At 34.9% G+C, this 24,312-nt stretch overlaps 2 protein-coding genes across 6 annotated transcripts in view; one reads left to right on the top strand and one right to left on the bottom strand.

Moving 5' to 3' along the window:
* Window positions 1-1,207: 1,207 nt before the first annotated feature.
* On the top strand, window positions 1,208-8,576 carry LOC130013258 (uncharacterized). 2 transcript variants are annotated; one of them, XR_008788643.1, is made up of 3 exons: window positions 1,208-1,622; window positions 3,331-7,567; window positions 7,765-8,576. XR_008788643.1 is itself a non-coding variant. In XM_056102070.1 (2 exons), the coding sequence occupies exons 1-2, from the start codon at window positions 1,552-1,554 to the stop codon at window positions 6,239-6,241; spliced, it is 2,982 nt and encodes a 993-aa protein (XP_055958045.1). In that variant the 5' UTR covers window positions 1,208-1,551; the 3' UTR covers window positions 6,242-8,576. The 2 variants fall into 2 exon arrangements, 1 of the variants encoding a protein (XP_055958045.1); XM_056102070.1 differs by having other exon boundaries at window positions 3,331-8,576.
* Window positions 8,577-11,322: 2,746 nt separating this feature from the next.
* The window catches only part of LOC126823789 (harmonin), a 31,763-nt gene continuing 18,773 nt past the window's right edge, over window positions 11,323-24,312 (bottom strand). For 2 of the 4 annotated variants that reach the window (XM_050552775.1, XM_050552774.2), the window contains exons 9-18: window positions 24,191-24,247; window positions 22,360-22,457; window positions 18,540-18,628; window positions 17,628-17,809; window positions 17,111-17,257; window positions 15,501-15,554; window positions 14,794-14,896; window positions 13,771-13,880; window positions 13,340-13,395; window positions 11,323-12,572 (exon numbers count right to left, since the gene is read on the bottom strand). In XM_050552775.1, the coding sequence (XP_050408732.1) occupies window positions 12,560-12,572; window positions 13,340-13,395; window positions 13,771-13,880; window positions 14,794-14,896; window positions 15,501-15,554; window positions 17,111-17,257; window positions 17,628-17,809; window positions 18,540-18,628; window positions 22,360-22,457; window positions 24,191-24,247 (909 nt within the window). In that variant the 3' untranslated portion in view covers window positions 11,323-12,559. Of the gene's footprint in view, window positions 12,573-13,339; window positions 13,396-13,770; window positions 13,881-14,793; window positions 14,897-15,500; window positions 15,555-17,110; window positions 17,258-17,627; window positions 17,810-18,539; window positions 22,458-24,190; window positions 24,248-24,312 lie in introns of those variants that run through there. The other 2 variants (XM_050552776.2, XM_056101624.1) reach the window with 2 other exon arrangements.

The raw sequence follows: 24,312 nt of genomic DNA, 5'->3' as shown, positions 1-24,312 counted from the left end.
CTTTAAATGTGCAATCGATGTATGTTTTAGTAATTGTCCGGGTTAATGAAATTATTTGGATAATGTCTTTCATTTTTTAAGAACAACATGTACAACGTATTACATTTATTAATGCCATAAGATATTGAAGTTCGTGGAACGACGTTTGTTGCTTCTATTCACATTTGTCAATGCAGTGAGGGTGAAATAAATGTCAGACAAGTGCTGTTTTATAGCATAAGGAATTTTGGGTGTGTATTTGTCTTTTATTCTGGCTTTGGTTATTGTTCGTTTGAAGTAGCTACTGCTAGACGATTGAACCTATTACGTCAATGCACCTCGTTATCGTCACTCAAGAAACTTTTAAAAACTCATCTGTTTTAAACAAGTTATAGAGCTAAAGACTTTATGTAGATATGGTGTGTCAAGCGCTACGAGCACATATTCACTCTGATATTGTTAGCAACGTTTATATTTCATCAATTGTCAAAATTAATTAAAAGTTATATCTAATATGTCTATCAAACACAAGCGGTTAATAGGGGATCAACATAACTGTTTATTGGTCGCATGTAGCCTACACTTCGATCGGCTGTGATTTATGGGGGCGTGTCTATTATGAGAGACTGGTAGACGGTGTCTTATGAGGTCTGACGGTAAGTACACCCCAGAAAATACCATATTACACGTTTTGGGGGGATATGGTGATCCTGTAAAAGTGAAACTGGACGCGGGGCTTTACAAATGCTTTTCCTAATGTAGGCTTAATATGTGATAATCTTTTACTATAATATTTTGTTTATATGAGTCCTTATGATATAAGTAAGACGTTGACTCTCTAACCTGGAGTTCCTGTGTTAGATCCCTGTGTTGACCTAGATAGTTCATCGGGATTTGTCACCCTTGTCAGTGGTGCAGGAGGTCCGGATGTGGCAAAAAATCCAAGTCCTGTGTACTCATTATCGTGCTCGTAAAACAAGAAATAGGTCATTGCAGTTGGGCCGGATTCGATATAAGAGTATGCCGTAGCACCGCTTTCAGGGCAAAAGTTTCTTCATGGCACATTATGGTGTAAACCCGTCTTCATTAGCCCAGGTGGACTTCAAACCCCACTTCATTTCATTTCATCCAATTTCTTGTATGCTTTTGTACTACAATTTATACAATTTGTTTGTAGGCTACTCTTGTATGTTAACCCCATTAGGTCGGTTTTATATCTCTGGGATGCGCATAAGTTCACGGGGTTCACAGATGACTAATTTTATGCAAAACGAAATATATTAGTCAATGTCATTTTAAATAGTTGTAATCGAATATGCACATGTAAATATATAGCACATGTAAATGTGTTTATTCTAGGTGATAATCGGAGGTATATAGCCTGTGTATATAGTTTGTGTTTGGGGATCTACTGTGAACTTTGTGAACCGTCTGAATTGGGTGAATTACAACGTCCTCTCTACATGGCTGGATTTGTCTCATGATTTTCTCCATATTATTGTAGGTTGTTATATCACGATACATATCACTGGTAAGGTGAAATATAGAAATAGGTCTACACTTTGTGCAAAAATGGATGGTGTTGAGATGGTTGATGACGAAGAGGTCGTAGGTTCTAGGGCTATTGAAGATAAATATAACAGGTAAAAAAATATCTTGATAATTGCTAGGCAATAGGTTGCTAGGCAAAATGATATTCACTTATATTTGAGTGTTACACGGTTGGGTATGTAATATTGACATACATGCCGACATCGACTGGCTAAAATTTTCTAATTCTTGGAGGATCTGATTCCTCCCTGAAAGTGATCAAATTCCCCGCTGGGAAAACCACGGTTATAAAGTAATGAATCGGTGATTGGATTTCAAATTTTATCATGAATATAAATAGCAAAAGTGAACCGGGACTTAACGCTTCCTCCCTGAGGTCATAGAATAGGTTATACAAAGCTTCCAATTATTAACAAGTGGAAAAGTTGTGTTCATGTAAAGGGCTCATGGCTCTTTGGAACCTTAAGATATGCGAAATGGGTCCAAAGACACATATTAATGTAATATGAATGTGTATAAGTGATTTATATTCAATTTTCTTTAAATTTTATTTTAAATTTAATCAAGTATGTTCGGTGAAATATGTTAAAACTGTAAATTGGACGGCAGTCGTTTACGCCTGCTTAGTTCATTTTACACCATTTGTTTTTAAAAATATTATTGTGAATCGGCCATTACCATCTACTTTCGCATTGTAGTGATTTTAAAATGTTCATTGTGTCTTAAATATATTCTTTGATTGGCATTTAGTAATTGAACATATTAACAAAAGGTACAATTTTATGGATATACAATTACTGAGTTTGATACTATATAAGCGACGTTTCGACGAGGATACTCTCGTCTTTATCAAGCAAATGATACAAATATGTGAATTGTGGGCACATATATATACGGAATATGCAACAAAGATAATAATCAATTGCAATTAAAGCTTAAAGGGCCAATCCCGATAATATTTTGGAGAATAAAACTGCTTAATTTTGTGTTAAAATCCCGTACCCAAGGGCCGAGCAACTAATTCAACATTTGTGATATGTTTTCAAACAACTTACACCTGTCAGTCTTCATCTGGAAATGGAGACCGGTGTCCCAAGCTGTATTATGCGGTGTCTGGATAGAACCAGACTTTTATTTTATAAAAACAATGTGTAGGTGAAATTTACCTTTCGTTAACAAGTCCGGCACATGGGTCATTCACTGTATGAATCTTAAAAGGGTTACGTGGCCGGATAAGCATTTTTGACGTTCACGTCAAAACAACTCAATATTTTGAGCTGAAATTTTGAGACAAGGTAAATACACCATTCCTCTATATTTTTGCGCTTAATTTCATACGAACTCGGACTTTTATTTTTGAGACTCTGTTCAAATCGGGATAGTCCCTTTAACACCTTTGATTAGGGAGCCATTAGGAACTAAACCTACACAACAGAAATCTCTTACAGGGATTAAAAGGGGGTGAATGCTATATTTATAAAGATCAGTGAGTTAACACTGTTAATGGAAAACCAATTAACCTTAGCTTATAGATAAACAATAATATAAAGAGAAGTGTGTATGTATAAGTGTGTCTTAAATATTTTGTCAATGAATCTTATATTTTCACGACAAGATAACAACATCAATATTGATTGAAATGGGCCACAATTCGTGTTTTTATTTTCGAATATTATGGAAAATATTCAGTTATAGGTTTAGTTCCTTTAAGTAGAATAGTGGTATATTTAGATATGCTTGATGTCATCTAAACAATTCACAAGAAATTATTCAGTATTTTTTTTTATCAAAATATTTCAGGGTAGAAAAAGACTTAAATAGCAGGCAGCGAGCTGAAATTGGTCAGAAGATTTCTGAATTCAGTCTGGATGACGTGAAGCAACTTTGTAAATTAGCTCTGAAAAGAAAATCATTGGAAATATTGAAACTTGTCTTTTCAAGAAGATGTGTTCTCTCTTGTGACTATGAACTAGATTTAGCAGCTAACCGAGAATTAATATCAAGTGCTATAGAATCCGATTTCGTCGAGGGTCTCGTTTATTTATATGATCATGGATTAGTTTTAGATTCAGACGGGTGTAAAAATTACAATCATAGATTAGAATCAGAACGATGGAGTGCCCTGGCTGAGGCTGTTCAGAATATCAAGTATAAAGTAACGGAATATATTTTATCTGTTTCTACTGTAATTAGTCTAGAAACTTCCCGTGAAATATTGGCTACTGCAATCACCCGAAAAGACATCCGAATTGTGAAATTACTTGTAAGGAACTCTGAAGTAAAAAGTCATATTACTACTGGAAATATACCTCTCATACCTTTATGCTTTTGTGACGATGAGGAATACGGCACAGTTGTGGACGAAGAGACAAGACTTGCATTGATTAAAGTATTAGTAGATGCAGGGTCATCTTTAGATTTATACAATCAACACGGTCAAACACCTTTAATGCTAGCTGTTGAGAAAGGAATGTTCACAATATTTGATTATCTACTAGGTAATGGAGCCAATATAAATTTCTTTGATGATAAAAAAAAAACTGTTCTTCATTACTTGGTATTATTGGAATCGGATATGTCCACCCATATAGAACGAGTAATCAATATTGAATCCAATTTACGAAAGAATGATCTAATAATTTCATGTATTCTTTTCGCTGTAGAACACGGGAAGTTTAAACGGGCAACTCACTTAATGGAAACTTATCATGTGGATGTCAATATGAAGGGTGATAACAATAATAACCTTCTACACTATGTAGCATTGCATAATAGCGATCAAAGTGTTGAGTTTGCCCGATCACTTATTGAACGGGGGATAGACGTCGATCATCGCGCGTATTTTGACATAACACCGCTAATTACAGCATGTGTAAATGATAACATTAACATAACCAGGGTGTTATTGAAAGCTCGATGCGATGTAAATGTAAAAGACTGTCATGGGACCAGTGCTTTAATGATTGCCGTTGAACACCAGAACATGGAGCTAGTGGAGCTTCTACTAACATATGGTGCTGATGTAAATGGAACTAATGTTTTACTGAAAGCTGCTCAATATCGCAATATGAAATTGGTAAAACTTCTTACTAAATACGGTGCTGATGTAAATTTTATAGATTCACGAGGCGAAAATGTATGTCTGAGTTGTTTTTATGAACAAAACGAAGTAAGTCGAAAATCAAGTTTTGTCTTCATCAAATTATTTATTGATCTGGGCTTTGATATTGATAGAGTGAACTATGAGAATAGAATCCTGTACGCAGCTGTCCGCACAAATGAATTGCTCTCCTTTCAGCTTTTATTAAACTCAATTACAAAACTGGATCGCTTTGATGACATGGGTGAAAATATATTTCATATTCTATCCAAGGTGAAGGGTTTCTCCTATACTAAAGTAGTATCATTGTTTGAGAAGGAAAACCTTAAAAAACAGAAGAACAAAACTGGAAACACTCCTCTAATGCTAGCCTCATTTCTATTAAACACGGGCTATTTGGACGTGTCCACAACAAATGGAAGAAGTGACGTTGTTATACAAAATAAATACGGTCATACTGCTCTTCATATGTGTATGTTAGGTTTCATTATGTCAACGGCTAAGCTGGGAAGCGGGGGTGAAAATCGTTTTAAGTTCAGAAAATGTGTTAAATCCCTTCTTAATCCTGGAACTAATGTTAATATTCAAGATAATAATGGTGTTACACCTTTAATGATGGCTGCAATGATAGAAGATAAAATTATGATAAAATACTGTATGAATCGTGTGGCGGATATAACAATTTTAGATTATAAATATCAAATGTCTGCTTTGCAGTATCTTAGTTTCAAGTCGAGCTGTGCCTGTCTTCCGGAACTACTATCTAAAGATCGCAGTGCTCTGGTAAATTTACCAGGAAAAGATGGTAACACTTTGATTCAAAGAGCTCTGCTGTTTCCATTATTTTGGGATCCACAGGAATCAGTGGATATCATCTGCTATTTACTTGCTGTAAACTGTAACCTACAACACCTTCAGTCAGTTTCTACTGAACGTAATTATTTCACGGAAGATATCGACCTTGATGACTTCAACATCGACGAAAGAGATCGATTAAGGAAGTTGCTATATCTGAGTGGGGCACCTGAAGAAGAAATCATCTTGTCCTTGAATTTCGAAAAAGAAGATGAAGTTGATGACGATATCACTGATGACAGACTTCATTCTCGTCACCGGGAGCAGTTTAATTTATTTTGCAATAACATTTCACTTCAGTCGCGATGCCGGAGGGCCATCCGCCAAATTGTTGGTTCCAGACTTCACACCTTTAATTTTATTGTTGCTTCCAACATACCACATGTACTTTACAAATTCCTGTTTCTTGAAAATGGTAGCGGAGGGGAGGCAGACATTACTTTGAACCACAAATATTTTGTTACTCGTGAAGATCAGATTGAAGATAGGGGTGGTGAATATGATGATGAGGATGGTAATGATGATGACAGTCCTAATGTTGTTGATTTCGATGATAGGGGTGGTGAATATGATGAGGAGGAGGGTAATGATGATAACAGTCCTAATGTTGTTGATTTCGATGATAGGGGTGGTGAATATGATGACGAGGACGATGGTAGTGATGATTATACCGTTATTAATTTCGATGACGCGTCTTTAAGTTCAATCGAGTCAATGTACGGTCATGTAAAGTATATTAATGATCAAAATAATTGATTTGTATGTGTTTCGGATGGGAAACAATGTTATCCGATTTGTGAAGTTTATTCGGTGCATGGGAATGCCATGGAAAATATACTAAAGATAACAATGATTTCATTGTATCTTAATTTGGGGTTAGGCTTATTGAATTTGAAACGCAGACCATTTTTTTTTATTTCAACGTGATCGTTGATTCAATAAATCATACTTGTTTTTAATATCATTATCAGGGCCGTAACTAGCTCAGAGCAACGGGGGACGGGAAGTGTTCTCAGGGGTGCTGTAAAATTGACGGACAATGTATATCTATTGTTTTTCTGGTCGGCAATTTTTTCAGTTACGGGCCTGGTCATTATGTAAGGATAAAAGAAATTCATTATTGGTTTTAAATGTAGGGTCACTAATTATGACTGGTCATACTTTTTGCCGAAATTTGTTTCCGCTTAGTTGGACCAAGACACATGAGTTTAACAACTTCGGAAATATTTTCGCATGAAACCCAAATCTAAGGCCTTTAAAATCCCGGGGTTCTCGCACTCAACGAGCCAAGTGATGCCACACCTGAACGAAAACCAAAAACCAACGCAACAACGCTATCGGTCGGTTACAAGCAGGTGAATCCCAGACAGATGTAGCCAGGCTACTGAATGTTTCCCTTTGGGATAGGTACCGACAGCTCAGTTCAACATGTGATCGCCTAAGCTCAGGTCAAATAAGAGTGACCCCACCTGTCCTGGATCGTCACCAACGCAATTGGTCGGTTACAAGCAGGTGAATCCCAGACAGATATATCCAGGCTGCTGAATGTTTCCCTAGAGTACCATCTCTAGCATTTGGGATAGGTACCGACAGCAAAGTTCAACACGTGACCGCCCAAGTTCAAGCCAATCATCAGCTGCCCTTGATCGTCACACCCGGTTACGTCATTTGCGGAAACAGTTTTTACAACAGTATCGGCGACTTCTACTGCAACAGCAATTCCTGGACTGCGAAGGATCTCAGACCAGACAGTCCATAAACGCCTACGTGAAACCGAATTACCAGTTAGAGCTGTTGTTTTGAAATACATCGACTTCAATGGGTTCAGAGACATAGGGTATAGTCACAGCAACGCTGGATACAACGGAGGTTCAGCACGTGGCGGGGGGCCCTTCAAATGGGCACAAAACCAGACCCAAATTTTCTAGAGTAAAATTTTGCGTAGAATACGATGCCGAATGGTAATCAGTCCGCCGTCGGGGCGTTTTCGAGATATTCCGGGTCAAAGGTCAAATGAGTTCATTTGCACTGAAAGGGAATGCGCAGTCATTCTTGTATTATGAAAAGAAGGTGAAAATGATCGTAAGTAATCACACTTTCAATAAAAATGTAAACTTGCTAAATTCACCTTTAGTCTTAGTGGCCCTGGAGGTCAAAAGGTGAAATTTACCGTTTTTGCACTAGGAAACTTTAAAGCAATGAATTGTCAACGTAAAATATGAAAACTAAAGCGAAACCTGTTCTAATTAATAATAGAAACATTTAAAAAAAATTTTTAGGGGGCCTAGCACCGAACTTTTACTTTGCAACGTCGAAAATGATCTTGCATAACAGACCGAACAAACTTTGAAACCTGTCTCAAAAATACGTAAAAACTGTCAAATCGAAATCTCTCCGAATGACTTTCAACATGATATCCGTTCATTAAAATGTGTTGGTCAGTGTTAGGATTAATAAAGAATTTGTTATAGCATTTGTCTCAACGACATTATGTAATATTTTGGACATTACATGGACATATTTCCACCTTCTACTGAAGACATTGATGAAGATTGTGATTCAAAAAATTATTAACACTTGTGGGTCACTGCCTGTAAAGGTTACTTCAAAATGAGATGTTAAAAAAGAAAGATTCATTAACATTTCAAACAACAAATTATAGCGAGACTAAGGGCAGTTCTCACAGTCTAGAGTAATCTAAACAATAGAAACCGGGAAAAAGTGTTGAACATACATGTATAACCAGGCCCGTTGCCAGCTTGCTAGCTTCGGAGGGGCAGTGAGGTTTTTAGGGGTGGCACACCCGGCTCAGTCTACAGTAGGTATTTTAGAGCTATGGTCGGGAAATTTTTTTTCGGGGGGGGGGGGGGGGCATTGCCCTCCCCTGGCTACGGGCCTGTGTATAACGATTAACCTTACAATGGGTAGGCTATGGTTATTTCAATGAACCTTGCTTCTTACTTGCATATGATAAATTGACTATTTTATATGAATTATTTTTTAAATATTGCAGTTGGAATTAGTTTTTTGTTCTATTTCCATTATTACTTTCATACTTTGTTTATATTAAAGCAATTTGTAGTTTCGTAAACATTTTGGGTTTTTTATCTGCTGTTAATTAATGACCGTCACCATAAAACATCCATGTTATTGAAGATGTATTATGTGTAAGAGCTAAATCACCCTATCCCAGGTTTTATTTCTGGCTTTTATAATGTTAAATAAACATTTATTCCCATGAGCAAACCCACAATCAACTCTTAGACCATGGGGTGGATGATATATTTAACTGATAGGGCAATTCTTGTGATATTAAAATTAGTTAACGTTAAAATGGATCTTACTCAATAAAAGGACTGTGTCGAGACTTATTACCATGACAATGGTGGGCCTACTTGTCAAACTTTAAACACCCATAAATTTTCTTAGAAAAAGTAATTATCAAAATAATCATTTGTCATTATCTATTTCTGAACTATTAAAGCAAAAACGGTCAGCACTTCATCTGAATCTTACATAATGCATCTGTAATGGAGAGCCCAAATAATAGATCTAAGATACACACATGAAAGAGTTGTCAAATCTTGTTTTGTCCAAACTATATAATTTTATGCTAAATATGTAACCCTTAACTGCCAAGATAAAAAAAAAAGTGATCTGCTCTTGGCATTGCCATAAGAGCCCATAAAGAACAAATGGAATAATGGTAAAACACCAAAATATACTGAGCGCCATGGAAAACGCATCACTTAGTTTTTCGTATAACAAAATGATCCTGTAAACATATCTTATTTATTTTGCTTCTTATTGTGAACAATATTCAAATAGGAACACACCAATAACAACACATTTGTACGCTTATGGATGTTTAATCTGTAATCAACGGTACAAAGTCAGAGGGGTCAAAACCAAAAGTACGACACATGTCAGTAGCGCGTGTGTCCTCCACGGGCTCTTACACACGCTGTGCAGCGACGTCGCATGGAATTTGCCAATGTTTGAAAGAAGGCCTGAGGCAAATTGTTCCATTCTAAAGCAGCAATGGTGTGCATCTGTGGTCTCCGATACAGACGGCGTCCAATCTCATCCCAGACACGTTCTATCGGTGCCATGTCCGGAGACATGGCTGGCCAGTCCAAGACATTGATGTTGTTAGCAGCCAGGTAGTCCATACTAACACGGGCGGTATGCGGACGTGCATTATCCTGTTGGAAGTGCTGAAGTTGTGGGTGCGCTTGAAACATCGGAACAACTATTGGTTGCAAGACATCATCGCGGTAGGCTACAGCATTAATGCGACCCCTGCAAATGTGTAGGGGCGGTCCGGTGATGAAATGTGAAGCCTCCCCACACCATTACACTTCCCCCACCCCATCGATTCGTTTCGAAGACGCAGCAGTCTACAAGACGTTCCCCAAGACGTCTCCACACACGTTGACGGCCATCAGCGTGATAAAGATGAAAGCGACTCTCATCACTGAAGAGCACACTTTGCCAGTCTACTCTTCTCCATGTCTGGTGTCCTTGAGCCCATATCAAACACCGCTGACGGTGATGATCTCTGAGGATAGCTCCAACATAAGGTCGTCGTACAAGGAGTCCTACTTCTCTTAGACGACGTCTTACGGTGTTGGCACTTACTGGTCATTGTCTTCCGACGACTGCTGCACCTGTTCGAGTCGCTGAGCGGAATCTGTCACGCAGATGAGTGACCCGGATGTAGCGGTCTTGAGCCTGGGTTGTAACGCGTTGTGGACCAGGACGTTGACGGTCACGTGTTGATCCAGTAACTCGAACACGTTCCACAAACCTTACAATAGTGGACTGATGACAATTGAAGTGTCTGGCAATAGCACGTGTAGACATGCCAGCCCTGAACATTCCCATAGCTTCATTCCGTTGATTTTCAGTAAGTCTCGGCATCTCTAGCTCGATTCCTTCACACGTCCAACAACAAATTACGACAGATTGACGTTTCACAGTTCATGTACTGCACATTAAGTTGAAAACATGCTTTTAAAGGGCTCACACACAATGCTGCACGTGAATATTGGGTTTTTCATGTGCATCTCGTGCAATTTTTTTTTGTGCACACGGGCCGATATTTTTTGCGTTTGGGAGCATTGTGTGAAACAATAGTTCATAGTATTGCATAATATTATACATACAAAACCACCTAGTAATAAAATATTTGGGAAAAAAAGGGATGCGTTTTCCATGGCGCTCAGTATAATTGCCATAAAAAACTTCACTGAACACAAAAAGAAATCTAAAAAAACCCAATATATCCTGCTGTTGAAAACGTTGATGATATGTGCACTAAGAGTGGCTCCTTCAAGGGTATTGAAGGGGGGTTTGAAAGCAGTTTTGAAATGGGTGGCAGGTTTTCCACTTATCCTAGTATAGTAAACTTTATTTTTTTTTTTTTAAATATTTTGCAATTTACCATTCAAGTTCATTAATTTTTCTTATTTCACAATTTGAGTAATATTCGTCAAGTGTCCTCTGCTATTTGTGTGACAGCCAAATTGATCTTTACCTTGTTAACTGGGAATAAATGTGTTTAAAAACACTGAAGATGAAAGAAAAGTAAAGATATGGTTGATTTGGCCATTAAGGTATCTAGAATACAACTAAAGTATAGTTCCTGCTTGTGCTCTCCGATTCAGATATTGTTGATTCTTTTTTTTTAATAATGAACAGTAAAATGTCCTGAACACAAATAAAGCATATGCTGCTACTTGAACTCCCTGTTTCAGGAAAAAATCATTATTTTCCACTGCTAAATTCAATAGATAACTGGCAGGTCATTACAACTAAATATCTATAAAGCAGTATAAAGTTTTTAGAATAATTTATCACAAAAATTACAACTTTTTTTATTCAAATCAACTCTGATTACTTCAGGTATATATACTTTGAATTATATAAGTAAAATTACTAAATATCATAATCAGACTTCAACATTTTCGGCTGTAGAAGCAGATGAAATAAATGAGAAATGGTATGAGGTGTTCTCTAGAGTACCAACAGAAGCTAACATTTAATTCACATTATTTTAGGCTTAGAAATTAACTCTTATTTTAGGAATTAACTTAGTAAACATACTTCTGTTGTATTTTTGTGACTCTGGTGGAGGTTATCTTTTACAGAATAGTCTTCCTTTGTCTTAAAGTTCCAAAATACAGTTCCAAGCTATCGTTCCACTGAGCTCTTCATACCGATAGTTACACATAAAACAAGGTTTATATAATCTTTCTCAGAAACCTGACACCACTTCTCATTCTAATTAGTGAAGAAATTTATAATAGTTAATATTTCTTTAACAAAGAATACACTTTTAGTTTATAATAGTTAATATTTCTTTAACACAGAATACACTTTTAGTTTATAATAGTTAATATTTCTTTAACACAGAATACACTTTTAGTTTATAATAGTTAATATTTCTTTAACACAGAATACACTTTTAGTTTATAATAGTTAATATTTCTTTAACACAGAATACACTTTTAGTTTATAATAGTTAATATTTCTTTAACACAGAATACACTTTTAGTTTATAATAGTTAATATTTCTTTAACACAGAATACACTTTTAGTTTATAATTGTTAATATTTCAGTATAATTATTATAATTTTACCAGTAATTATGAAATCATATTTAATATTGATTCAAGATTTCAACACTGAAGCTTGATCCATGAAAGGTGTAGTCTCAATCATTCCAGTCTATGTTCTTAGTTGACTATAATGTACAAAGTCTTAAGACAAAATAACAACAATTGAGTATATAGTAACAATTAGTTGACTGGACGTTCAAGTATACACTTTGCATGTTTACTTATGGGTTTTGTTGTCTCAATCCATCAGTAAAAAATACATCTGTATATTTCGAACCCAAAGATCAGTTTTCCTCTCAACCATTTGTAAGATATATATGAGAATCTCAGTATGACCTTTTGACACTGTATACAAATTTAGGGCTTTTTTGTCAAGATTTTATTTGTTGTTGTTATAGCGTGAATGATCGAGACTATAAATTTTGTAAAAGTGTGGTTGTCACAGACACTTCTAAAAGAAAGTTCTGAAAAAGGAAAAAAAAAATCAAGATACATTAAATGGTATATAATTCTTTGGAATGAGAGAGATATGACAAGATCTTTTCCGGCATGGTTCCGCCTTGTCAGTGATGCGGAACGGAGGGCTTAACCACAACAGCTGTCTAGTTGTTCGGATGGGAGTATAAACCGAGGTCCCTTGATAGTTGGAATTCGATATAAGAGTCGGCTGTAGTGCCGCTGTCCGGGCAAAATTTTAGGAACTGACTGTGATTATGCCATCGGTTGGGGTATATAATTGTGTTGCACAGCGACACAATTTTTTTTTTTTTAATCACCCTAGGTTCTGTGTACACATTGGTATGCACGTAAAAGAACCCTTAACGGTTGGAATTCAAAAAAAGAGCAGACCCTAGCACTGCTGTATGGGCAAAATTTCCCTCATAGCACACTGCATATATGGTGTATGCCGATCTTAACTAGCCCATTAAGAGCAGAACAAAGGACGTTAATACGTATTTCATTTCATTTTTTGTGTATTATGTATGCAAAAAAACTATGGTACCAATCTGGTTACTGAGTCAATTCCGACACCGACCCTCGATTTCACACTTCTTTTATGGCTTACACTGTCTGTGGTTTTTGTCTTTTCCCTGTGTTTAATTGTTCCATGAGTTTTTAATTACTTGGAGTGCGATTTCCTTAGATAACTAATACTAATGTATTGCAATATTATGTCAGCTTCTACATTAGAACTTGGTTTTTATAGGGTTAAATATTACATTAAACTTACACTGCATCTTCATCATTGATCATCGAACCTTTAGCAATAACAATCTTCAATATATCCTAGAAATAAATAAATAAATAAGCTAAAACTACAAAGCAGTAATTATTTGTTTTGGTAAAATTTGTCAATATGAACGTTGTAAAAATAGAGATGGATTAGGGCAAACGTTTTTATGATCTGCTATAGTGTAAAGATAGGTTGCCAGGCAATGAAACATCGCCCACAGCAGCTAAATCGTTCACGTTGAGGTCATGTCAACAATCAACATACACCATGCCATATATAGTACACGTTATTCTTCGGTGGATTAGGCGTACTTTTTTTTATCAAACATTTTATTTTCTAAAAGGGGTGCACCTAAAGGGTAATGTTAAAGCAAATCCTGGCACTACTGAAAGTTGAACTTTAATGAACTACAAAGTGTGAACATATACCTGTGATTTATTGTCCGCCTCTGTTAGAATATTCCTTGCTTGGGCCACAGACATGTTTAATAAACTCTTGCCATCAATCATCATTAATTGATCTCCCACCTGTATATCACCTATAAAAAAACATCAAAAAAAAAAAAAAAAAAAAAAAAAAAAAAAAAAAAAAAAAAAATGAATAGCAATTAGAATCGGAAGTGAATTTTTACCTTGGTGGAAGAAGAGGCTGGTTTCTTGCAACCAACAGAAAGTTGAGAACTTTAAATAAACCTTTTGTTGGTCAACTTTCAAGTAGTTAAAAGATGGATAACTACTTACTCCAACTAGTCAACATGATTCGATGAAATAGAATACAACATAAAATTGTATAAGTCTCAGACACAGGCAAGATCCACATTAATGCATGCCAAATTTAAGACATTTTTCTACTTCTTCATCAGATCCCATGAAAAATGCCCTGATTGTGTATATTGATATTTTACAATTCAAATATCCGACATTCCATTTTTATCTAAAATCTATATTTTGTTAATTTACTTCTCTACATTTTTTACTGTACTTTAAATAATTAAAAGAGAGGTTTCCAGGCAACAAAACATATGCCTACAGCAGTTAAGTTGACAAAACACTTGATAAAGGTTTTCATCAACTGATTGTTTTATAGGTACAAGATCATTTACTACAAGACACTAAAAATGGATCGCGGGCATCAACTATAAACTAATTATCAGAGAGGTTTAAAAATGGATCAAGGGCAACAACCATTAACTAATCATCAGAACAATAGCTGCTATAGCTATGTAATTGTTGAAAAGCAACAGATTTCCTTGTCCTATAAAACATATACAATGCAAATAAATTCATGTCAGTTGAATATTAAATTGATCATCCACAAATATTGTCATCAAAATGACATTTAATCAATGGTTTTTTTTGTTTTAATTCGCTTAGGAATTCTTATTTTGCTAAATTTAAATAAAGAAAATATGTGTGTTAAGTGCAAATCAAGTAAGACCGGTGTGTACATACCACTTTCAAATATACAACCATCCGTGTAGATCTCTGCTACTTGTATACGGTCAGCTAATGGTGTACCTATACCCCCTTCTATCTCTATACCTAATGGTTTATTCTATAAAATATAAACATAAATATCATTCTACCTATACCCCCTATCTCCAATGGTTTATTCTTTAAGACAAACCAGTTCTATAAGATATAAACATCACATATTTTCTATATCCTAATAGATTATTCTATAAGATATAAACATCACATATTTTCTATATCCTAATAGATTATTCTATAAGATATAAACATCACATATTTTCTATATCCTAATAGATTATTCTATAAGATATAAACATCACATATTTTTCTACCCATGCAGAAAATGTTCATCACTGAACTTGATTCACGGAATTAACATCAAAACAAAGCTCAAACCTTTTAGCTAAATTAGAAGGTGTGGATGTATTGTAGGAGGACACACACCTGACTGGGAAAATTTATTTCAAAGAACACTACATGTTGTATGTCTTCATTAGCCAAGTGTGCAGAAAAGTAGGATGTTAAACCCATTTCATATCATTTTCTAAAGATGCGACAGACAGATGGATAAACAGTGTAATGATCCCCATATTATTAATAAAGATACAATGAAAGTATATAATATTTGATACAAGCTATAAGATGTATTGACTATTTATAACTGGTATTAAGTATATTATGTCTACCTTTGTTAATTTAACCAACTCCAAATCTTTCCCTCTAATATCTTCTTCTTTAAACTATACAAAATGTAAAAATAATACCCAGAAATTTTAAAAGGTATCACCACAAAAATATCTGGGAAACTCATTGCCCATTTGGGATGACTCGGATACAGCAACATCGGATTAATGTGTTTCAAGCTAAAAACCTTCAATAACATATATTAAGCTGCAGACTATATAAACTATATATATAACAGTTCTTAAATATGGTGTTGCTACTTTAAAGGAGAAATCGCAGTTATGTTTTAGCAAGTAAAACTGACTAAATCCAGTGCAATTATTTGAAGCTCTGTGATAACTAACCAAAGAATTACAAACTTTCAGTTTCCATGTGGCTTGTCCATGAATCCCCAAATCGCATGTGCAAGTGCCTGGATAACCATATATTTGATGAATTTATGATGGTAACTGATTGTCGTGATTATCAGGTAACTAATGCAATCAAAGAATGAAATTCTTTATATGAACTACGTCATCCTATTTATCAAATCCGAATGGATCAATTTTTTCCTAATTTCAGGCTAAACTGGCTATATCGTCCTTTGGTGTTCAATTTACGAACATAGATATACTTTTATTTACAGGGTTTTATAAAATTGAAGACCCTCCCTTTAATTATCTTTATCTATGTACACAAGTACCATTTATGATTCATTATCCTGATGACAACATAAGAAAATATACAAATACAGAAGTATGTTATCAATAAGAATTGTTATAAAACTGTTAATACTTCTAAAAATACCAGCTTTATACACTGATATGGCTGAATATATGTTAGTCAGAAATTCATTTAAATTAACATTTACAAAAAATTAAGTACTTTGTTCTTGAAATGAGTTACAGAAATTGTTATCGGCAACTATTTATATCTTTACTTTATTCCAATTTTACTTTACTGTCTGAAGTGTAAGCCAATAGAAACAATATAAAATATGAACTGTTCTCATTATTTTCAGTAATATATTACAATAGATTAAGGCAAATTAGCGATGTATAAGTTTTGTATACATCATGCTTAAAATGGAGGTCTCGGTGTATAGATGCTGATCTAATTAATATCATAAGATAAAATATAATAATAGCGAGAGAGAGAGAAAAATGGGGTTTAATGTTCACTCAACACAAACTAGGTCATTTCGGGACTAACACATGATTCAATTTTATTTCAATAATTTGCTTGCGTGTAGGGGTCTTTAGCAGTGGGAGGAAACTAGAGGACCTGGAGAAAACCTATGAGGTTGGACAGACGACCCTACTCCTTGTCACGTACAACCGGGGATTAAAAAACCATGCCAGTTGACTCAATGACAGGCTTTATGATACAGCATGCATGTGCTAACCATTCGGCCATCCAACCCCCCCAAATATAATAGTAACGGTACTAGATATATAATATAAGAGGTTGAAAGAATGATAAATACATGTATAGCGAACAGAAGCCAAGAAAGGCAGCTTTATTACGACAAGCCGTCAAGCACTAGATGGATTCAAGTTATTTCAGATATTAAATAGGATATCTATATATACTGAGCAAAAGAAGAGGGAATTTTGGAAGGTTTTATTTTTACCAAATCTCGTGGATTATCTATTTTATCGAAATCTTGTGGTGACAACTGTCTGTGTCTATCATTAGCCGCGCCTAGTAGACTTGGTTTATTGGCAGCGTTTGAAGAACGTGCAGCGAGTATAGCAGCCTTTCCACCTAGCACTTCCCTCTAGCAAATATAGTACAGTAAAAATAAGATAAAAGTGATATTTGGATTGTATTAATACTTCCCTCTAGCAAAAATAGTACATATCTGGATTGTGCTATTATTATAATCATTAACAAACCATATGTTCCGGATGACACATATCTCAATCATTTTACACAGGCATACAAAAAATAAAACCTGAGACTGCCTGGCATTGAAAAAATTAACATTTTTGAAATCAATAAATTTCATAAAATCCAATGTGAAATGTACGTTAACCAGACATGTCTATGTAAGCCACCGGTATAAGGTGAATTACACATTTCTTGAATACTTTTCATAAGATTTGTCTTTTCTAGTAGATTTTAATTAGCAAAAAATATAAAATTACCCGTTGTTTAAGAGTGTCTAATTCTTCTCGTAGTGTACTAATATCTGATTTCTGTTGATCAGGGGAGATAACTGTACTAGAGAAATGTGTATTCTGATCATCATGATTATCCAGTTTTATTTGATCACTGCCAGTATTATAACCTGTTGTGTATGTGCTGGTCTCAGAACTCGGTGTTATTCCTAGAAATGTTGAAAAAATATATAATTACGAACTCGTCTGTCACTAGAACTAGAATCAGAGATTGTCATGACTTTAGAAATGAAAGGTAAGCTGTGGCATTTTTAACATAGGCCTACTGGTAGTAGCCTAATCTTTTAATTTGGAGACCAACACATTTTCTGTTTGCAAAGGAATGAAAGAGGGTCTGAATCTTTTAAATTCCAACTACCAAGGAATCTTTCACATGCAGTTCCAAAGGATTGTCCCATCAGAAGGACTAGACACAAATTCTCTTTCAGTAGCACTACTGACATTATTAATTCCTTGATATAACAATTAAGAGCTTAAACGATTTTGCAACTAAAGACATGTTTGCACATCTCAACCTTTCAGTTTTATTCCAGACTTTATTTATGAAATCCTGTAGGTTCTCTGGTTACAGGCAAGCATAACATTCAAAATGTCAAAAATTAAGAATACTAGTGCATCATAAGAACAACATTTTTTAAAGATTGATACATCAGAATTAGAACAGCACCCAAAAATGATCCTTAATATAGATTCATTATGTTATTGCATGTCATTAAAATGAAGGCTGCCTTAGATGGGTTGCACATAGTTGGCTTTGCCCAGGGTGCAAAATTGACCTGGCCATGAGTACAAAATTGTCCAACACTGCCTCTATATGTCCCACTAACACCACTTTGCTTTTTATATTTTCAAAGAAATCATTCCATTAATAGATCTTACCATATGAACGTTGTGTGTGTCTCGATTCATCAGAAAATGTTATTTCATCATCCCTATAATTTCTGTCTGGAAGTGTTGGTGAACTATACCTACAAATATTAATATAAAATTATGTTGATGAAGGATTTAAATTAAAGAGTCAGCATGTTTTTATGTTAGGATTTCAACATGTGGAAAATGATACATATTGAATTAATTAAGGGCTATACATTGGTACAGTATCCGATCGCCCTGTTTATTTCATTGCTGACCGTAGGGATTGGCTGGTCTAATGCAAGTGGTGTGGTTTTGAGGCCAAGCATGTACTGACAAGAAGGGTAGCCTGCCCATCTTTCTGTCTCACTGCTGACCAAACAATATAATCATGTTTTTTTTTAACTCTTACCAAGGTTAGGTCTACAAATTTCTACACAAAAGAAGATAGACTTCTTTGTCTTATAGCCTTCTTTGTCTCATGACCTTAAACACTGTGTATAAATTTTAAAAAGGCAATCAGATATTAACTCTAGCCTTCAGAGCATCCACAAGAAATTGTGGACGCCGGACCAACGGACGAGAAAACAGACATATCAATAACAATATACAACCACATTTCAGTGTGGGTGTATAAAAATACTAGTGTTTTAAAATAGTCTATCTACCTTTGAACAAACATAATGGTGCCGTCGTATCGCAATTACGGGAAGGTGGTTATGAGGGTGCCCGCGTCATGTTACCAAGTGTCTACCATTCTGTGTTAATTGACAGCTTCGGAAACGGATGAAAAGTAACACTGATCATATAATCTTTACGTTTGTATCTGCTATCGCTATTGCAAGTTCCTCCACGAACATCATTTAGTCGACATAGTTACTAACTGATTTTAGTCGTGACCCTAGTATAATAACAATGGCAAACTTCGTGTTTGTTCTCCGTCAAGTGACTTTCCTTTTGAAAAAATACATTTGACGTCATTCTGGATTATGTGTATTGTTATTCCTCACAATAATCAGAACAATAAACATAAATATAAGTAAAACATATGATGACATTTGGTGCTACAGAATTGAGCATGGGCCTTAACTCGTTAGTATTCAAACGATTCACCAAAGTTAAACCAGAGCCATATTGTTTCACCATTTGGAATAATGCCTATAACTTTCAAATAGATCTGATGATAACTATTATTGTTAGGGTATTAACAAGACTCTACAAAGTGATCAAGGAAAATAACTCTGGAAGCGATTATCCGAAATCGCTGAAATTCCAAAGTGTTCTTCGTCTCAATAATGTAAAAAACAAGATCAGTTGATAAATGTAGTTTGTAGACTGTAGAGTGTTCACAAGAAACAGTTGACAGTGGATAGATGCACAGATGCAGTAAATGAAAGGGATGACTGCAATATAAGACCACATTTCCATGTGGGTATACAAAAATCAATTTTTCTAATTTATTTCCAAAACAAAATAATTTCGCAGTCTGAAACAAAAGTATGTATGCAATATAATGCATGTACAGAAAGAAAATGGAAATTCTATGGTCAGTTGTGCGATGGTGGGGGGTAGGGAGGCAACGGAAGGGTTGTTTTACACATATTCTAATGTGTACATGAGTGGATCTTGGTTTGCCATCCCATCGAAATGGCCTCGCAACATTTACGTATCACACTTTAAACTGTGGAGATACGATAATTTTGAATCCAATGCTCCTTTTCATTGGTTTTCAAATTTAAATGAATTATATTTTGTGCTCTTCCACCTCCATTTGAAATTTAAACAAAACAATGTTGATAACTTTTACTTGCTGGAGTAAAATATTGGATGGTCAAATATTACTAAGATAAAAATATTTTATTCATTCTGTTAACAGTTTTTAAAAGAAAGATTTATTTTCTAGCTGAATTTTTAATCTTTTTTTTTTCAATTAATAATCAACAACTCTTGACATTTAGATATGGGCACACGCATGGCATACCAAACATTTGGTATAGTAGTCTTTGTCAATTAATGACTCTAAAACCAACATTACCAGACCATATTTTCATAGAGAGTGTGTCGATGATACAGTGCTGGATACAATCTTTTTAAACAGATTGAAGAAAAACTAAAGGGAAGGGTAAGAAAGATACATAAAGAAAAACAAAAACAAATTGTAAGGAGATTTATTTATCACAGAAAGATTAATAAATAAATAAATAAAACAATAAAGACACCAGGTGACTGAAAGTGATAAAACCAAATTTAAGTAAATTGTAAAGTGACACAATAGAATTTTAGTAAAGTGATCAAACAGAATTTTAGTAAAGTGACAAAACAGAATCTTAGTAAAGTGATCAAACAGAATTTTAGTAAAGTGTAAAGTGACAAAACAGAATTTTAGTAAAGTGATCAAACAGAATTTTATTAAAGTGTAAAGTGACAAAACAGAATTTTAGTAAAGTGATCAAACAGAATTTTAGTAAAGCAATAAAACAGAATTTTAGTGAAAAAATAAAAAAGCTGTGATTTATTAGTAAAATACTGTTTAAACCTGGGAACTTATTTCTTTAAGCAGGAAATTGTTTGTCAAGATTTAACATTATAAATCATTCATTAAAGATGCCTTCCCACGTACAAACCATATGATTTGATGTTTTAGGTGGTCTAAAACCACATTCAAACTAATTCATCTTTAAAACAATTTTATCAGCATAAAACAACCCCATGCTTTAAATATCTATTTTAAGTAGCCCGGTTTGTCACATGAACTGATTACGGGGAGGGTCCACTTTTAATTCTTCGATTATTCTCTGCCAAGTTTTGACAGTCTGTAATTAAGACCGGCAATTATGATCAAAACAAGTTCACAGGATTAAACAGCACTATTTGTTAGAACAGTGTTGTCTAAAAGCCATATTTACAAATAGCAGTAGATAAATAACACAAAAGTAGATCTGAATTTAATTAATTAAAATCTAAAATCAATCATTTCCATAAATTGGTGTCTTTCACTAAGAATTGAACTGAATTTTCAGACCAAGAAATTAAGAAATCTATTAAAATTCTTTCACCTAAAAATCATGCAATTGTTCAATCAAAAGCTTTTTAACAGTTTCCATGTGTAATTGTCATCACTATGTTGAAAATAATCTATATGAGAAGAGAATTTTTTTGTAGAAAACATGTCTTTTACATCCAATAACTATTTATAAGGCAGGACAATGCGTTACTCACTGACCTACCGGGGCTCCTAGTAGTAAACAAGTAACGAATCCTAAACCATAATATTCACTAGAATAGCAATCCTGTCAGTGTGAAATTCCAATCATTTCACTGATTGATACCACCTAAGGATTCTTTTGGCTATTTATTTCTATAACAATTAGACATGGTGCCTCTAAAGATGGTTAGATCTATTTGATAAGGCCAACTTCAACCTAACCCTGGACCTAGCCCTAACCTACAATCTCGCCAACAACCATGTTATTTACATCTCAGCGACCTTGACAAAAATTGAGTTGGCCTTAACAAATAGATCTAGCCCTCTAAAGATATAGTGCTAGATACAGAGCTCTCAATTCATACTTAACAGCTGGTCAAATTTCATTTATCTTCTAGATTAGCAAGATCATTTTATGCATTAAGTATCCAATTTATACACATAAATACTATAAGTTTAAGTATATTAATTGCATCTAAAAGTTAAATTATTTGAAACGCACAATTTTATGGACTGACAGGTAGATTCTCCAACCAATGAAATGAGAGCCCTAGTGACAACATTCAGTGAAAAACTTGTGATCTAATCTAATAGGTGCCAATATCGTGTGCTATAACCAGACCCTCCTCAAAACAAGTATACCTTTCTACAGCCTCATTATTATCAGGGGCAGTCGATTCTGCAATTTTTAACGGTTGTTGTTGAGTCTGTCTGCAAGATTTTTCAAACAATACTGTGCCCTGAAAATAAACAATTAATACAATCTAAGAGAACCAGGAACCTACATATCCAAAAACATTTCTTTACCAACTAGGCTAATGAAGATGGGGATAGCAGCAGGGGATGCCAGATGCCAAAGTCGCCGATAAAAAAATGAAAGTGGCAATTAAAATTTGATTTTAGTAACAATTTTTGTGATAACATTTTTGAGTACTTGTTATTTTTTTTGAGAAGTGGATGGAAAAAAATCTTAAAATTCTAAACGTATTTATTCCACATAGACCATTACATTGAGTGTCAATCACAACCACATAGCGGCATACTATAAATTAACCAACTAGCTGATATCCAGATCTTGCCAATGAGTAATACTAATCAATTATCAGTCGATTGATAATGGACAATGATATATAAAGCCTATTTAAGTCATTATTTATCCTATTAATTAATCTAAGGGTTGATTATGTAAAATATACAAGCATTCCTAAGAACTGGATATTATTATTATTTCAAATTATATTATTAGCATGGGTAGGAAACGTAGAAACGAGTCATATAGCAAAGATTATCAAGAGAAAAAAAACAGTGGGAGGAAACCGGAGGACCCGGAAAAAACCCACGAGGTTGGACAGGCGAACCTACTCCTTGCTACGTACAACCGGGGATTCGAAACCACACCAGTCGACTCAATGACAGACTGTATGATACAGCGCACGCACGCTAACCATTCAGCCATCCACCCCCCACCCCCCTGGACAACTGTGTTTTCACCTACTCTTCATCAAATTACAAGTGTCACAGGTCTTTTTATTTGTCTCCCAACATGAACCCGCTTTAGGCTTTTCAGGCCCTCAATCCTGTACCAATGACAAGAAGTAACCTGGCTGGGAAATCCAGAGGAACTTTCTCGGCCAACACCAAGATCGAATCTGGGATTTCCTGGTTAGTGAGCGCAACAATCTAATTAAAATATAGATCTATATTTCGTTTTGTTTTTTATACTTTCGATGGCCTACACTACATGTAGATCTAACAAGTTATAGTGGGAGTTCACGTTCTATGACGTCAGGTACCAAGCAAGCGACATTTGACCCGATAACGTCAGTCATTCGATTAACCAATTAGCGACCGCCATGTTTTTTTAAATCCACTTTTGCTTTGTTTTGATTTCTATTGCTGGCAATGTCTACCCACAGTTCCGCGCAAAGAAGGTCAAACGCTCGATTCGACAGACCATTTGATTGGCTGACCCCTCATTTCAAGCAGAACACAAGTTAAATAACAAGTCTTCCAGATCCAAATGTAGTAAAGACAAGTAAAACGAAATTTTGAACTATAAAAAACGAAACGAAATTGGATCTGTGTTTTAATCAGATTGTGAGCGCAATGATGTCGGATAACAATTAGTATTCCCAAGCTTATATAAACTTCCATAAAAGTGGCATAATATAACTCAAAGAGCTTCATCGGCCATTGCTGGCTTGGATTTGGCTGGTAATAATTTCTCACTGTACAAATGTGTGGTTGTGGGGTCCAGCAACTTTAAAAGATTAAGAAGAAATGAAATGAAATGGGGTTTAACATCCTAATGTAATTTTTTACACTGACTGGACACTGTTCTTGTCAGGCCCTCTATCCTGCACCACTGACAAGCAGAAACCATGTCAGAATTTTTAATTGGACTTCCCAATAACAAAACAGCTATTAAGTATAGTGAAATATAACCAACTTACAACACATCAAATCTACTTACAATGTTTTTCCTGATAACCATATCTAACTGATGACTTCCTTTCAATGTTACAACAGCCTGTAATAATATATTAAAACATGTCAAAAGAGTCTGAAATCATATATTACCCCATTCAATGTTAC

The sequence above is a fragment of the Patella vulgata genome, chromosome 6 (genome assembly GCF_932274485.2).
Source record: "Patella vulgata chromosome 6, xgPatVulg1.2, whole genome shotgun sequence".
Classification (NCBI taxonomy): Eukaryota; Metazoa; Mollusca; class Gastropoda; family Patellidae; genus Patella; species Patella vulgata.
The sequence above is the reverse complement of the archived record's forward strand: the minus strand, read 5'-3'. Positions and strand labels throughout refer to the sequence as shown.